Source organism: Halichoerus grypus, chromosome 5, assembly GCF_964656455.1.
Source record: "Halichoerus grypus chromosome 5, mHalGry1.hap1.1, whole genome shotgun sequence".
In the NCBI taxonomy this organism is placed as follows: Eukaryota; Metazoa; Chordata; class Mammalia; order Carnivora; family Phocidae; genus Halichoerus; species Halichoerus grypus.
Genome location: NC_135716.1, coordinates 10006515 through 10021432, shown reverse-complemented (window position 1 = coordinate 10021432; position 14918 = coordinate 10006515). Strand labels below are relative to the sequence as shown.

Sequence of the window (14918 nt, the reverse complement as noted above, 5' to 3'; positions counted from 1 at the left end):
TGATATATCAGAGAGGACTCCAAATTTCCAAGATTTCATTTTGCTTTCACAGAAAGGAAAAATGTCTGTCACTGTAGGCTTGCTTTCTAGACATTTCTGAATCCTTACCCTTTCAAAATCTTCTATCCTCTGAGCCTTTCAGAAAAATATGTCAACCAGGGCGCCTGTGTGGCTGGTGAAGCGTCTGCCTTCAACTCAGGTCATGGTCCCAGGGACCTGGGATCGAGTCCCGCATCGGGCCCCTTGCTCAGCGGGGAGCCTGCTTCTTCCTCTGCCTGCAGCTCCCCCTGCTGTGCGCGCATGCTCTTGGCTTGTGCTCGCTCTCTCTGTCTGTCAAATAAATAAGATCTTAAAAAAAAGAAAAAGAAATGAGCCAACCACAGCCCTGTTCTTGAGGAGTTTATAGACCTCTAAGAGAAATGGATCAATAGGTCCCTTAAACACATAGCGGTGGTTTTGGTGGCAGAGAAGAGTGGGACGTGCCCAGCATCAGGTGGTCATCAACAGCTTCCTTGATGAATAATGCCAGGCTGAGGCAGGGGAGTGAGTAGGTTGGCCAGGGAAAGGAACAACGAAAGAGAAGCCTGCCCTCTTCTTCATATATGTTAGTTTACTAATGCTTTTGAAGATGTGACATGGAGAACATTGCCTTTTCTATATCCAACCAATAGAATTGTTAAATGAGCTAATTTCAGAGGTTTGTGGCAGTGATTAGAAACCTTCTAGGTTTGTGTTTCCCCAACTTGAAATTTCTGACCCTGGCAATGTTCTTACATCCCAGGTTGAAAAATACTCTTCTATGAAAAGTTTGATATTCTTATTTTAGATAATTACTTGGTGCCATTGCGGCTTTAGACATAGAAGTAAACATGGTTACCAAAATCAGTATGACATTACTTGGTTATAGGTGGTCCTGCATATACTCATACAAAATAAAATGACTTTTAGTGAGACATTGTCTTAGGAGCCAAAATAGATGTTTTAAGAACTCACAAATTCGGGTGCCTGGCTGGCTCAGTCAATAGAGTGTGTGACTCTTGATCTTGGGGTTGTGAGTTTGAGCCCCATGTTAGGTGTAGAGATTACTTAAAAATAGAAAATCTTAAAAAAAAAAACAACCTCACAAATATTTAGTTAATTTATAATTTTATTAGTGGTTGGTGTTTATTGATTTGTACTTTTTGATCTCTACTTACTGGAAATCAAATTTTCATTTGTTAATTATTTCAATAAAAGGGAAAAAGGAGCTCTGTTAGGTAGATGAGTTAAGATATAGCCCTCCTCTTAGGAAACTTGAACTGCCACGACATGAGATAATAAGTGAGAGAACAGACATGGATGTGATATTGCAAAGCTTTGCGAGTCTTGTCAACTCCTAGCCTTTTAGAACTTCCTGTTCATCATAACTTCCCAAACAGTACTGACAGTTCTGTAACCACAATCTTAAAATTGTCTTTGGATGATGAAAAATACAGTGCGACAACTAGAAGTTTTGAATTTTACCTTTCCAGATTGAGAACTTCCTGAATACACACCTCTTGCATTTCTGGCACCTTACATGTAGAAGACACCTTATAAGCCTAATTTGATTGGTTGACCAGTCATATGAGATAGTTAAAATGTTCTTTGAATGTCTGTCTTGGAAAAACTCCCCAAATATGGAACTTCTGTTAAACTATATCTGTTATTAGAATAAGACCAGTGACCAATTCTTGATCTTATTAGAAGAAATCTCTGCTTTTGTTATACATTGAACACCAAGTGCCAAGTGAAGGGTAGGGATTCCACAGATGTAAAATTTTCTTCTTCTAGAAATTTTCTTCTGTTGTTTTGTGATTATCTCATTCTAGCAATTTTTTTATCCTTCATTATTTACTCAAAATTTTAGAATATAATCTAGTTCTATATTTTAGGTAAAAGATTTGTATCTTACTAAAAACTGATTAAAACAGTAGTGAAATATTACTAGATCTTTATGAGGGATATTTTGTATTATTTGTCATTTTTAATAAGAACCTATAATCATAAACTATGTGATCAGTCTCTTTTTTTCCCCATATCGAGTTAGAGTCTCTTGAACAGTGATTTTCAGTCTGGATATTCTGAAACTACCACTGCTGTGATTTATTTTTGGTCAAAATATTTAATCATGAAATTTTAATTCACATTACCATTAAATCTGAGGGTTTTGTTTGTTTTTTTAAATGATCTTACTTTTTTTGGAGAATTGTTTGAAGTCCTTATTTCTTTTATCTATGTAACTGGTACTTTTGTAGAAGGTACAAGATTTGGAAAACTCCTTTGTGTTTCTAACACCTTTTTTTTTTTTAAGATTATTTATTTATTAGACGGCACGTGCACACGGGGTGGGGCAGAGGGAGAGGGAGAGAGAATCTCACACAGACTCCCTGCTCAGCATGGGGCTTGATCGCAGGGCCTTGAGATCATGACCTTGAGCCAAAATCAACAGTTGGACACTTTAACCACTGAGCCACCCAGGCGCCCCTCTAATACTGTTCTTTAATAGTTTTCTTCCTGTTTCTTTAGTTTTCTTCTCTTCTACTTCCTCCTCTGCTGATCCTTACATGTTTACTTTCCCTAGGGTTCTCCCTAACTCCCTCCCGTTTGTCTTTGGTGATTCCCAGCTAGCTGCTTTGCTATCACTCATATGTTTTTGGTTCTTAAATTTATATTTCACTTGCCTACTATGGGATCTCCTGTTTTAGGTTGCTACCTCATTGAACATTTGCAAAACAGAATTCTTTCTCTCCTTTTTGATACCCTTCTCCCACCCCAAAATGTATCTTCCTCTGTTCCTTGTTGATCAGTGACAGCACCATCCAACCATTTCTCCAAACTGTCCCGTGTCCTAGTTATTATGACTCCTCCCTCTTCTTACCATCTACATTCATTTGGTTTCCAGGTCTGCTTCCTGCAGGTTTGTCTAGCCTTCTCTAAGTTTAGAGAACTTTATGCATGTTTGCAAATTAAAACCACACTCTTGTTGAAACCTCATAGCTTTAACATATGTGGCTCCTTCCACCTGGAATGATAATCCTCTTCTCTTGGCCTAATTCCTCGTTTTTCTTAAAGACTTAGTCATCACTTCTTGCAGGAAAGTTAGGTGTTGCGCTCCTGTTTTCCCAGAGCATCCTGGTGCACCATAGCTGTTACCACACAGACTTAACAGTGCTCTCTGTGATTATCTTCCACCACCAGATCGTGAGCTGCCGAAGGCCAGAGACTGGCCTGGATTTGTATGCTCTGCATTTAGCCTAGGGCATGGCAGGCCTCTTATTAAAAGCAGCATTGCCAAAAGCATAGATGTGATTGGGTATTCGAGTTTTCCCAATCAGATGTATTTCTGAGGCATAGGTGTTGATTTACTTAAGAGGGTTGCAATACACCCTTGTCCCCTTCTGAGTTTGGAACCAACTGAGAGAAATATAAAAATCAGTCTAATGCCAGTCAAAATATTAGCTTTGTTGCTAATAAAGCTGGGTTGGAGAATGTGACTTGACTTTTGTCAAGGGCTACCTGTCCTCCAGATCTAGACTTTTCAACAGTGTGTCTAAGAGACATCCCAGGTTGGCAGAGCAAACATACTTAGCCTTCTTCAAGGAGGACATCCTGACTCCGAACTTCTTGGTAACCCCATTGTGGCCACAAAGAGACTGGCTTCTGACCTAAATATACTTATCATATAGAAGCAGAAAGAGTGACGTGCAGAATGCAGATCTGAAAAACCCTGAAGAGTCCATTTGTTCATTCATTCAACAGATAGATATTGAGCACTCACTATGTTCTGGGCATTGTGTAAGGAAGTGCAAAGGATAAAGATTGGGGTTAGGGCATGCTCAGTTCCTTCATCCAGACTCACCAGTAAAAAGTCATTCTTAAAACAGAAGTCTTCTCTAGAAGAGGTGGGGACAGGAGAATAGAATCATTTTTACAAACTATATAGCTATTTCTCTACCTGTTTCATGTAAAATAATTCTGAGGACTATGATAATTTGAAGGACACAGTGGCATGAAATACAGAGAAGCATGCAGGAGCAGTCTTTTATGGGAAAATTTCAAAGGTCTTGTTAGTGTTACAAAAAATTTGCAAAGCCTGATCATGATCATTTGTTTTCCTTTGCTTGCAATACTTAGGATCTTAAAGGCCACTTTGTCACCCTGATTTATTTCTAGCATGGGTCTGCCAAGTATTCATTTATATGAGTTACTTAGAAAATCTAGTCTACAGGGAGCTATGGTGGCAGCATTTCAGGGTAATGAGGAAGTTCTAGAGATCTCAGCCACAGACACCAGCGTGTTGTTGGCAGTGATAGGTCTTTATAATGTCAGCAGCATTTTCTGTGAAATGGTTTCCAGATGCCCTCACATTTATCATTTGTCATTGTATTTAGTGCTTTATATGATTTATTTATTGCAGTGTGTTAGATGATCTTAAGGTGCAGCCTGTATTACAACTTTTTGTCCATTGCATAACGTAGATAAGGACAATGTCCCAAATACACAATTAGAAAAAGTCATATGCTTCTTTAAATCATTATACAGGGGAGTGGTTCTCTAGAGCAGTGGTTCTCAAATTTGGATGTGCATGAGGGTCATAGTAGGAAACCGGGTGATTTTTAGAAATAGAAATTCTGGTATCCATCTCTAGAAATTGACTCAGAAAGTCCTAGGTGGGGCCAGAGAGTATTCAGTTAAAAAAAAAAAAAAAAACTCCAGGACACTGTTCTTCAGATGGCTTATAAAGAAAAGCATTAATGGTACTATGGAAGCATTGTTTACATAGAATTTCTTATGAAGTAACCTCATGAAGAGAGTAAACATATTGACACAGTAGAAGACTTGTGAGTATTGACTTTGTTAGGGAAATTGAGGATGGTGGTAATTGTTTTTTGGTGTGATAGTGTTAAGAATATGGTGGAAAAAAACAGCATAATTGGGTATATATTATTCTGCCCAGAGACTGAGGTTGAATTCAGTCACTTGCTATGATTTTGTTTGCGGCTGTCTGTTGTTTTTAGTGAAAGAATCCTTGTTTTCTGTAACTTTGATTCCTTATAATCTTGAATTTATTTATAAATCTTTTTTTTTTTTTTAATTTATTTATTTGACAGAGAGAGAGATAGTGAGAGAGGGAACATAAGCCCGGGGAGTGGGAGAGGGAGAAGCAGGCTTCCCGCGGAGCAGGGAGCCTGATGCGGGCCTCGATCCCAGGGCCCCGGGATCATGACCTGAGCCGCAGGCAGACGCTTAACGACCGAGCCACCCAGGCGCCCTAAGTCTTGATGTTAGAAGCCAGTTTTGTGAATTAACACATCTCAACAATGCCTAGCTTAGTAAGTTGACCGTAGTAGGCATCTTATAAAACATTTAATTATAAATGTCTAGGGAATTTATCAGTTAATGATCTTTATACAAAAATTATTGCAACTGATAACTGATATATTAAGGTCATAGTTATCATATATGAGAAAAATTAAAACTAGGTACACTCTATTATTTTTTTTTTACTCTTACTATTTATTTACTAGTCTTTTTCTTTTTTTCTTTTACCGTTCTCTTTATCTTTCTTGGCTGGATTGTTGCTGCTTTTCCTCATTTTATAGCTATAATAAAAAATCTGACTTCTTTGTTGGTGCCCTTAGACATGTCCCAGTACTCACTCTAAGAGAGTAAGTAGGAAAACTGTAGGTCCTGGGTTGCCTGGGATGGGCAAGATCTCTGCTACTGGTCCTGGCATAATTATTAATAGCATCTTCAGACAATCTAAAGATACTCAAGTACTAAGCACCCAGGACCTTAGAAGCCTCTGAATCAGTGATTTGCAAATTGAGTTCTTGCCTTCACTTCTCTGTAGAGGTCCTTCCTTCAGTGCCTCTGTAGGCTTATCTTTGTGCTGTTAACGTCGTGCCTCTTTCTGTGTTTTGATTTCTAACTCCCACGTTCCAGCATCCTCTTACAAGAAACACTAGTAGCATCTTTATTTTTAATGAGAATTTTTGTGTTTTTATGTGGAATTTTTAATTTGTTATAATCTTATTTTTGAACTATAGAAGGTTTTGGCTGTTTCAAAAAAGTTTTTGCCCTTTCAAAATGGTTTCTAAATGGATGAGAATTCCTGGGCCATTTGCTTATGTGTAAGCATTGATGGAACAAAAACAGTTTTCAAAAAGGCATAAAAACCAATGTTCCATGGTGTTCGTGAATACTCGTTCATGCTAAGGGTTCTTTACAAGGAATTCTAACTAAAGGAAAGTTGTAAGTGCAGTTTCTTTTGTCATCTTCCAAATTAAAGGAACTTGCCATTAGTTCTTTAGATACACATAGATCTCCATTTCTGTTTATCTTTGAAGAATACCTTTTCTCCTTATAGTAATATGCTCCTGTACTTTCTGGCTAGCTTTGTTGTATATTTACCAAGCTTTGCTCTGAGAAGTGGAAAATAAGTTTTTGTAGGAGAGCTCCAGCAATCGATTTGTTGAAATATACTCCAGAGATGAAAACTGTCAGAACCTATAATGACTTGACCACATATTCCCCTAGTTGGGCATTCAATCTCCTTTTGACAATTAAGGTTTTGTTGTTGCTGCTGCTGCTGTTGTTTTGGGGTCACCTAGAGTCTTTGACTGTGGTTTAAATAAGACTCTAAAAACACATCAGTGCTTAGTATTTTACTTTCTCAGTTCCATTATAAATTCTAAGTAGTCTGATTTACCTTTTGCCCTTTCTCTGTTTTTCTCCCTCTTAATCATGATATTTAAATATATCTTCAACCACTCTGTAATTCTCCCCTGCCCTGGAACTTGTTAATTATGCATAGTAAATATCTGCATAATAGTACCATGGTTTGGATGAGGAAGGTTGTTGCTCACATACTTCTTGTTCGCTTTAAAACATTTATACATGCAGAAAACATGATTCTTTTTATAATTTTTTTAAAGTAGTCTCCATGCCCAGCATCGAGCCCCAACACAGGGCTTGAACTCATGACCGTGAGATCGAGACCTGAGCTGAGATCGAGTCGGACACTTAACCGACTGTGCTACCCAGGTGCCCTTCTTTTTATAGTTCTTAACGGTTCTACTGACATTATCATAGAAGACATTTAGTCAATACTTTATATATTAAATAAGAGAATCACATACCATTTCAGTTTTCAGTTCTGCCTCATCTAATTACTTACCTCTGGAAATTGGGACACAGGAGTGCTGTACTCCTCCAAGACTGCCACCTGAGCACGTTTGAAGAAGGTCTGTGGCATGCAGGATCCAGGGGTACATATGTCTTAGAAGTGGGGATGAACCACATGTTACGTCCTAACCGTGGTAGAGACAGAGTACTTTTCTTACCTGGTTGCAGCTCTGGTTTCTGTCATCCATTGGATCCTTTCTTATTTGTTGTTTAAGTCAACGTCAGATGGAATGAATAGAGAGTTGTGTTTTCTGATTTTAATATTTGTGGTAATTTAGTTCTGTATGATGATTCCAGAAGGTTTTCAAATGGAATCTTGCAGGATTATATTTTCTAAAAGCCAGGATTATTCTATGTTTATTGTTTCTGTTTTGGTAACTCTGCTGAGTAATATTTAATTTTTTCAGTTAAGTATGATAGTATACTGTAAAGTTAAATCTAAGTATAAATCTTTAAATTGATTAGGAGAATGTCTAATACTTACTTTTTCTTTAAAAATTATGATAATGGGGGGTAAACAGATGTTGAGTATGGACCAATCACTTGTTGACTCAGAAAAAACCTTTTTTTTCCTGTGGACAGTATGTATCTCTGTGTAGTTTTGAAAGTATATCAGAGATTTGTCTGCGTATTCTTGTTGTACAGCCAAATATTGCAATGTAATGGAAAGAGCATCTTTTTTAAAAATAGAATTGAAGCTTTAGTTCCATTTATTGCCTTTGTTGTCTTCTTTTCCATAAAGTTTATGTGCCTGGGAATAAAGAAGAAATAGTGAAATTGAGAACGAAAGGAGAGAAGGTATAGAATTACAAGTGGAAAGAATCGTGTAATAAAATACTCCTTTAATGGATTAAAATCCTCTTAAAAGGAACACTTTCCTGAAGATAAGACTATTTTGTTCCCGTTTCTTTGACCCCGTATCTAATTAGTCACCAAACCCTTTTGATGCTTCCTTTGTGCCACCTCCTACGTTCCTTCCTTTTTAAGCTGTGGGCCATTAGAAAATGCATTTTGGTTTTTTCCACGTGTCATCCTCCATAGTGATGTTTGCATTGTTCCATCTGACTGTAATTGTCCTTTCCTGTCCCGAGTTTATCCTTATGATTCAGTGTATTCGTTCTTCACGGGAGCTCTCAAATCTTGTGTCCTTCGTAAAACCTTTCTTCACTTGATAATTACCTTTCTTCACTTGAGCTAGAGGTGCTTTCTCTCTCTTTTGAACTTTTATGGGTGACCCTTATACATTGGATATCCCTTGTCCTTAGATGCTGTCCAAATCTTAGTTCAAAATCAGTTTTTAAACCTTTGTCTTTTTAAGTAGGCCATTACCTTTTTAATCCTTGTGGTTCTTCACACAGTGGCTATATACATGTTGAAGTGCAGGAATAACATCCATATTATAGACTTTATATATAGCATATACAAATATGTGTATGTGTATATGTATATTTCTATATTAACCTTTTGGTACTTGGGAGGGATATGTATGAGTGGGACTGTAGCATTACTGAATTTAATTGTATTGTTCTAACACTAATTGAATAAGTAACTTGACTTTTAATTTTAACCTTGGAGAAAATAAATGTGATGCTCATTCTTCCAGGATTCAGGATACCATAGAACTATAGTTGTCGGAGTGATAAATTTTTTAAATCTTCTAATAGAAAAACAGTCTGTCCCTTTTCGCCTTGATTACGGATGGCCTCCACTAGGCCTAAAAATAAAACATGAATTGTTTAAAGTGAACCAGTCGACATCATCTGTTTGTTGGAGGAATTCTATTGTTCTGGCATTTAGTGTTTTGTGGTGGACAGGTGTACTTTCTTGATGATTATTTTTATTCTTATAGCACATATCAGAGCAGATATTAAATTTGTTTAATTTATCAGTGAACTTTGGGTCTTCATTTAATGAAGAAACATTTTAATAAAGGTCTGCTATATGCCAGACATGCACAACAATGAATAAGATATATGGATTTTATGTTGGAGGGACTCATATTCTAGTGGTAAAGGCAGACATGTATATAAATAAGTATAATGAATTGTTACAGTTGTAGAAATATACAGTGAAGGCATAAAGAACCAAAATCCTGTAATCATAGCCATTCCCATTTAAAAGTATGAAATTTAGTAAGCCCTAAATAGTCCAGTGAATTCCCAATATATTACTTGTAAGAATTAATTGAGATAATATAATTGCTGTGTAGAAGATACAGATACCATTATATTCTGCTTCTACAGATCATAAAATAAACCTAATTTAAAGTCATACAGTTGGTTCCCATAATAGGATCTAAGCATTCTTCAACTCCAGTGACAGTGTTAGTATAACTTAATTTTGTTTTAGAAAATAGTTTTATCCCAAGTACCCAATGCTATGTTGTTTAATAATAGAGACATTAATAGTTTAATAATGGAGACTTTAATATTTCCAGTTAGATTTAACTTATTAGATTATATAGTTTATTGAAAATATAAGTAGCTTATGTTAAAAGGAGTCTTTATTAATTATCCAAACCCCCCACACTCACAGAGCTGCATAGGAAAGCAAATGTCATCACAAACTAGAAGTACTCACCGGTGGGCCAACCACTTAGAATACTGGCCCATTAAGCAGATTTCTCCCAGCACCTTTGCTCATGTGCCTGATTCATTTTACTTTCAGTTCAGCTATGAGGTTTTCTGTGCAGCTACTCAAGTCCTTCTACGAATGCCTCTGTGGGCCAGGGTGGGTTGGAAATTAATTTTAACACGTCACCATCAAAGAAGAAGGAGGCTGCCACAGGTCAATACAGCTCATTTCTGCCTGAGATGAGGACCCGGAGACATTGGTGAATCCCTATGAGAATGATGGTAGGGGAGCTAAGGAGAAGAAATTGTCTTGGGGTGTCTTTAAAGAAGAAATTGTAATTTGGGAAGAAGAAATTGTAATTTGGGAATATGCAAAATTTGCTTAAAAAATATGTTACATGACTTTTACATTGTAGGCACTGTGTATATCTATATGGATTTAGTACCCCTAACCCTGAGAGGTGGGTAGGGAGGTGTAGTACTCAGAAAGCCCATTAATCAGAGTGCTCCATGGGCCTGCCTGAACACTGCTATAATATGTAGCTTGGTACTTTTTTGGGGTCAATTTTTCTGTTTCCAACTGTACCCGTGTTCCGTTTTTCTATAGTTATCCCACTTGGGACTTGTCTGTACTGACATGTCATACGCAAAGCTCTGAATTCCACCCGCTCCAGGAGAATAGTGGGCTCCCTTCTCCTTATGTACTAGAATTAAATGTAATGGAAGAATTCCTATCGATTGCCCAGACTTGCCAGTTGCTTGAGGCATTCTGTGATATGCTTAGTCCTTTGGAAAGAGAAAGTTGGGAAGGGCTCAAAAATAAGGTGGTCTGGGGCTCAAATGAGTTTGTTGGAAGGGATTAGAAGCAAGGATGAGGAGGAATTGAAGGAATGCTTTCAGGAAAAAAGGTGTAAGTAGCTTTATTTTCCCATGTTATTAAACTGTGAAAATCTGCTTTTATTAAACTAGCAACATGCACTTTTGTAGTATCTTGTTTAAGGTCTTTGGTCTTGGCAGCAGAATTTGATATGGATATTATCAAGTTCTTGATAGCTTTACACTTGATGTCAGCAACCAGTTAGATAAGTTACAGTCCATTAGTACCCTCTGCTAATTAATTACAAGTGAAGTGAACTAGGCACTTCCTGAGCAGTAGGAAAAGGATCTAAAAGCAGGAAGATCGACTAGAAAATAGTCTCTTACGACATGAAAGACTACATTCAAGTTCCTGCAGCAGAACTCGACAAGCCCTATGAATTGACTTCGACAAGGGAGTCAACCCCATTTCTGTGGCTGAGTAGGTCCAGTGACTTCATTTTACTTGTTCTTGTGATGTTTACAAGTACAGTATTCTCTTCTGTAAAGTAGTTAATAGTGTTTCTTTCATGATTACTGATGCCACAGTCATTTTAACCTTATGTTATCATCAATATGAAATCTCAGTAAATTGAAAAATTTTAATTCTGGTTGCATTTATCTTCTCTATAGTTGGTAGCTTTTCATTCATAAGTAGTCAAGAAGGTGTTTGTTTCATTTTGGGTTTTCTGGAGAAACGCACTGTGATCATTTACTTCCCTGCATGGTAGTGCATTCCTAGTCTGTGAGTCAGACTCACTCCTGCAGTCATGGTCATTGGTCATGGTTTGTGGAGAGCTAAAATGTTTAGGTTAAAAATTGCCTTGTGCTTGCATGTCATATGGCAGTTACCCTGTGAAGTCATCCAATCTGGGCTGGACTCGGCTCCACTGTGCTCCTTACCAGCTGGGTGATATTGGACAGATGGCCTCCCTAAGCCTGTTCCCCATTTATCAGAGGGAGATGATGGTACCCGCTTCAGAGAGTTGGTGTAGGAGTGAGGAATGTTGGAAAATACTTAGTATAATGCTGCACACGTCGTGCTCAGAAAATAACATTTCACTGCCCCCCCGGTCCCGCCCCAAACTGGTACTGATACTGTTTCTGAAAACTTATTGTGAACCATATATAGAATTTGTTGAGTTTTTTTTTATTCAAGTATAGTTGGCATACAATGTTACATTAGTTTTTAGGTGTGATTTTTAAATGATTAGTTTACAGCAAAGGTTTTCATACTGTCAGGAAAATTATCCCTAGGGCCCTCAAGCACCTTCTGCTTACCCCTTGTAGTACTTCTTTTATTGTATTACTATAGCTACTATTTTATTGAATGCTTGCTATATGTTGTACTCTTTTCATTTTTAATTTTCCCAGTAAGTGCAAAGAAGGCATTATTATACCATTTAACTGATGAGGAAACATGGGCGTAGTAAGATAAAGTAACCTGCCCACCCAGCTGGACAGCAGGAGACCTTGGGGTCACCGCTGGACTGTCTGACTCCAGGGCCCTCCCTTTAACCGCATACTGCCTGTGTGTCATTTTCCTCTTCACTCCTGTTTCTCTCAGTAGATCTAAGCTTTCTGAAAGTAGGAGCTGCATATGGTGTGTATTCCAAGTTCGTATCTTTTCTAAAACCTCTTTAAAAGCAATGTATGATATCCCAAAGTGTCAATGTAAGTGAAACATAATAGCTATTAAGAATCTTTTCTTATTGAAAATAACATAATTTACCATTTTGACAGGGAACTTGAAGCAGTTAAGACTTGTTTCTCAGTCCCTTGCTGGTCTCTTTGCCGTGATAGCAATTTGAGTGTACTATATTTGGCCTTGCATTAGTGTTAGCAGAGGATTCATCTTAATCTTCTTATCAGGTTGCAAGCTTTTTTCATCATTGCCATTACCTAGCTTGGTGCTCTGCATAATAACCACTCAGTACATATTTGATTTTAGTTTATTTCAGTGTATTAATATTTATCTGAAGTATTTTTATACTGGTTGTAGTAGACAGAGAAATATGACTTTTGCTTACTTGGCTTTTCCCTCTCTCTCCTCCCCCGCTTCTTTTCCTCTAATAATAGGACCAGTGTTTACTTTTGGATTCTAAAAAAGTTCAGGTGTTTTGGTGTTCATTAATCTGAAAAATTTCTCAATGAACTCTTTGGAATTTTTTTTCTTCTGTTAAAGAAGAAAACATCCTGAACAATAGAGAGCATTTTATATTATCAGCACATAGTGCCAAGTATATATTGCTGAAATTAATTCACTATTTTTTTTTTTAAAGATTTTATTTATTTACTTGACAGAGAAGACAGCGAGACAGGGAACACAAGCAGGGGGAGTGGGAGAGGGAGAAGCAGGCTTCCTGCTGAGCAGGGAGCCCGATTCGGGACTCGATCCCAGGACCCTGGGATCATGACCTGAGCCAAAGGCAGATACTTAACGACTGAGCCACCCAGGCGCCCCTCACTATTTTTTTTATATATAAGTTTATAAACTCAAGGATAGGGATCTTGTCTCTTATACTTTCTTGTATCTGTGGCATCTAGCATGGTCTTAGGCACATAATCGGTACAGATGAAATACTTGGGTGCTGACTGATTTGACCACTAGTACCTGTGGTGCTGTGGGAAGAGCATGGGGTTACAGAATTAGACACTGGATTCTCACCCAGCCATTGCTGTTGAGTAAGTTACTTGGTCAGTTCTGCTGCACTTCCCACTCCTGCAAAGTAATGGTAGTAATACTTCACTAGGTTACTAGAAATGTTATTATATATGCACAGTGCTCTATGATCACTAAAGGTCCTGTACAAATCTTAAGTCTCTCTTGTTCTTATCACTTTATTGACTCTGCTTCACAGCAAATCTGGACTCAGTCTTATTTGTTTTGGCCAGTGCCGGGTGATCGGTTGACACTTGGTATATGAATGCGTGCATAAATGTGCATACTTCATGAGCAAAGTGAGATCTGGAGAAGTTGTCTCTTGCATAACCTTACTCTGTGAGATAGTAGTCTGCTTAGATCGGAGTTCTTTTAATTTCTAGCTCAAGCAGTCTTTCATATCATATTTTGGTTTCTAAATACATGCAAATGCACACTTCCACAGAGACACACATACTCCAGTTTCATAAATCATGGGAATAATTTTATAGTGGTTCCAGACCAGCATTCCTGTTACTAGTTTGCAGGACAAGAAAACTAATCGCTCTCACTTACATGGTTCTTTCCAGATAGCTGATGTGCTTTACCCAAGGCCATGTAGTCACTTAAGTGAAAGAATTGGAATGAACCCAGATATTTTGCATGCCAGCCCATTGCTCTTTCCAAGACACCAACACCTGAAACTATATAGAGCAGCCTTTGAGGATTTTTGAAATTCCTGGACTTTACTTTGAGGTTGTTTCCCCCTCTAGTGTAGTTCCTCATATGATGCATTATGTAGGTACACGTATTAATTGTTTCCACCAGCCACAATGGAACAGACTGTCCTTCAAGACCACTGTGGCTGGGGCTGTGAGTGGATTGGGCCACGCAGTGGGAATGTGGGGCTGGAGGATGCAGAAGGTGGTAGGAGACAAGATTAGAAAGGAAGTAAAGGGGTTAGAGATTATGTATTTGCCTTTATAGGGTGAATTTGGTAGGTTGTGTGTGTATGTACACACACGCACACACATGCCCCTAAATGATTCGATTTGGAACTTTGGAATAATTCATTAATGTATTCACTTTGACCTATAGTGTCTTTGGGGAGGGGAGAGGACATTTTTTCATTTCTTAGTCAGTAATGGAATTCGCATTCCTGTTTTCTATTGGCGCCAGTTTGCGGTTTTTCTTTTTATTTTAAATAACTCATTAATATTCAGAAACCTGAATTTCTAGGTCAGTTTTACAGGATGAATAATCTTTGTACTTTGTGATTTTATTCTTTTTTGAACAGGAGTGTGTTGCTGCTGTTCTGCTCTGCGTCCTCGCTACAAACGCCTGGTGGACAACATATTCCCTGAAGATCCAAAAGTAATTTGATCTACATCTACTGATCCTTCTCTTTGCTGACCCATCCTTGCCCCCTGCTGACCTCCCTAAGGTTTCCCTAGTTTCATTTCTCTACTTCTACCCCTAAATCTCACCATGTACACTACTATTTTTATATTTATCTTTTTGGTTTTTTTTTTTTTTTTTTACTTTTAAATGACCCATGCTTGCTTGTCTAATTTTCAGATCCTTTTCATAGATAAGCAAAACATTTGGAATGATGGACAGATGGTGTTCTCTTATCTAGA

At 37.8% G+C, this 14918-nt stretch overlaps 1 protein-coding gene across 2 annotated transcripts in view; it reads left to right on the top strand.

Annotated features, from left to right (window-relative positions):
- EFR3A (EFR3 homolog A) overlaps positions 1 to 14918 on the top strand; it is a 106315-nt gene that overhangs the window by 21576 nt on the left and 69821 nt on the right. Inside the window, exon 2 of one of the 2 annotated variants that reach the window (XM_036066388.2) lies at positions 14576 to 14652. In XM_036066388.2, the coding sequence (XP_035922281.1) occupies positions 14576 to 14652 (77 nt within the window). Of the gene's footprint in view, positions 1 to 14575; positions 14723 to 14918 lie in introns of both variants that reach the window. The other variant, XM_078071998.1, reaches the window with a different exon arrangement.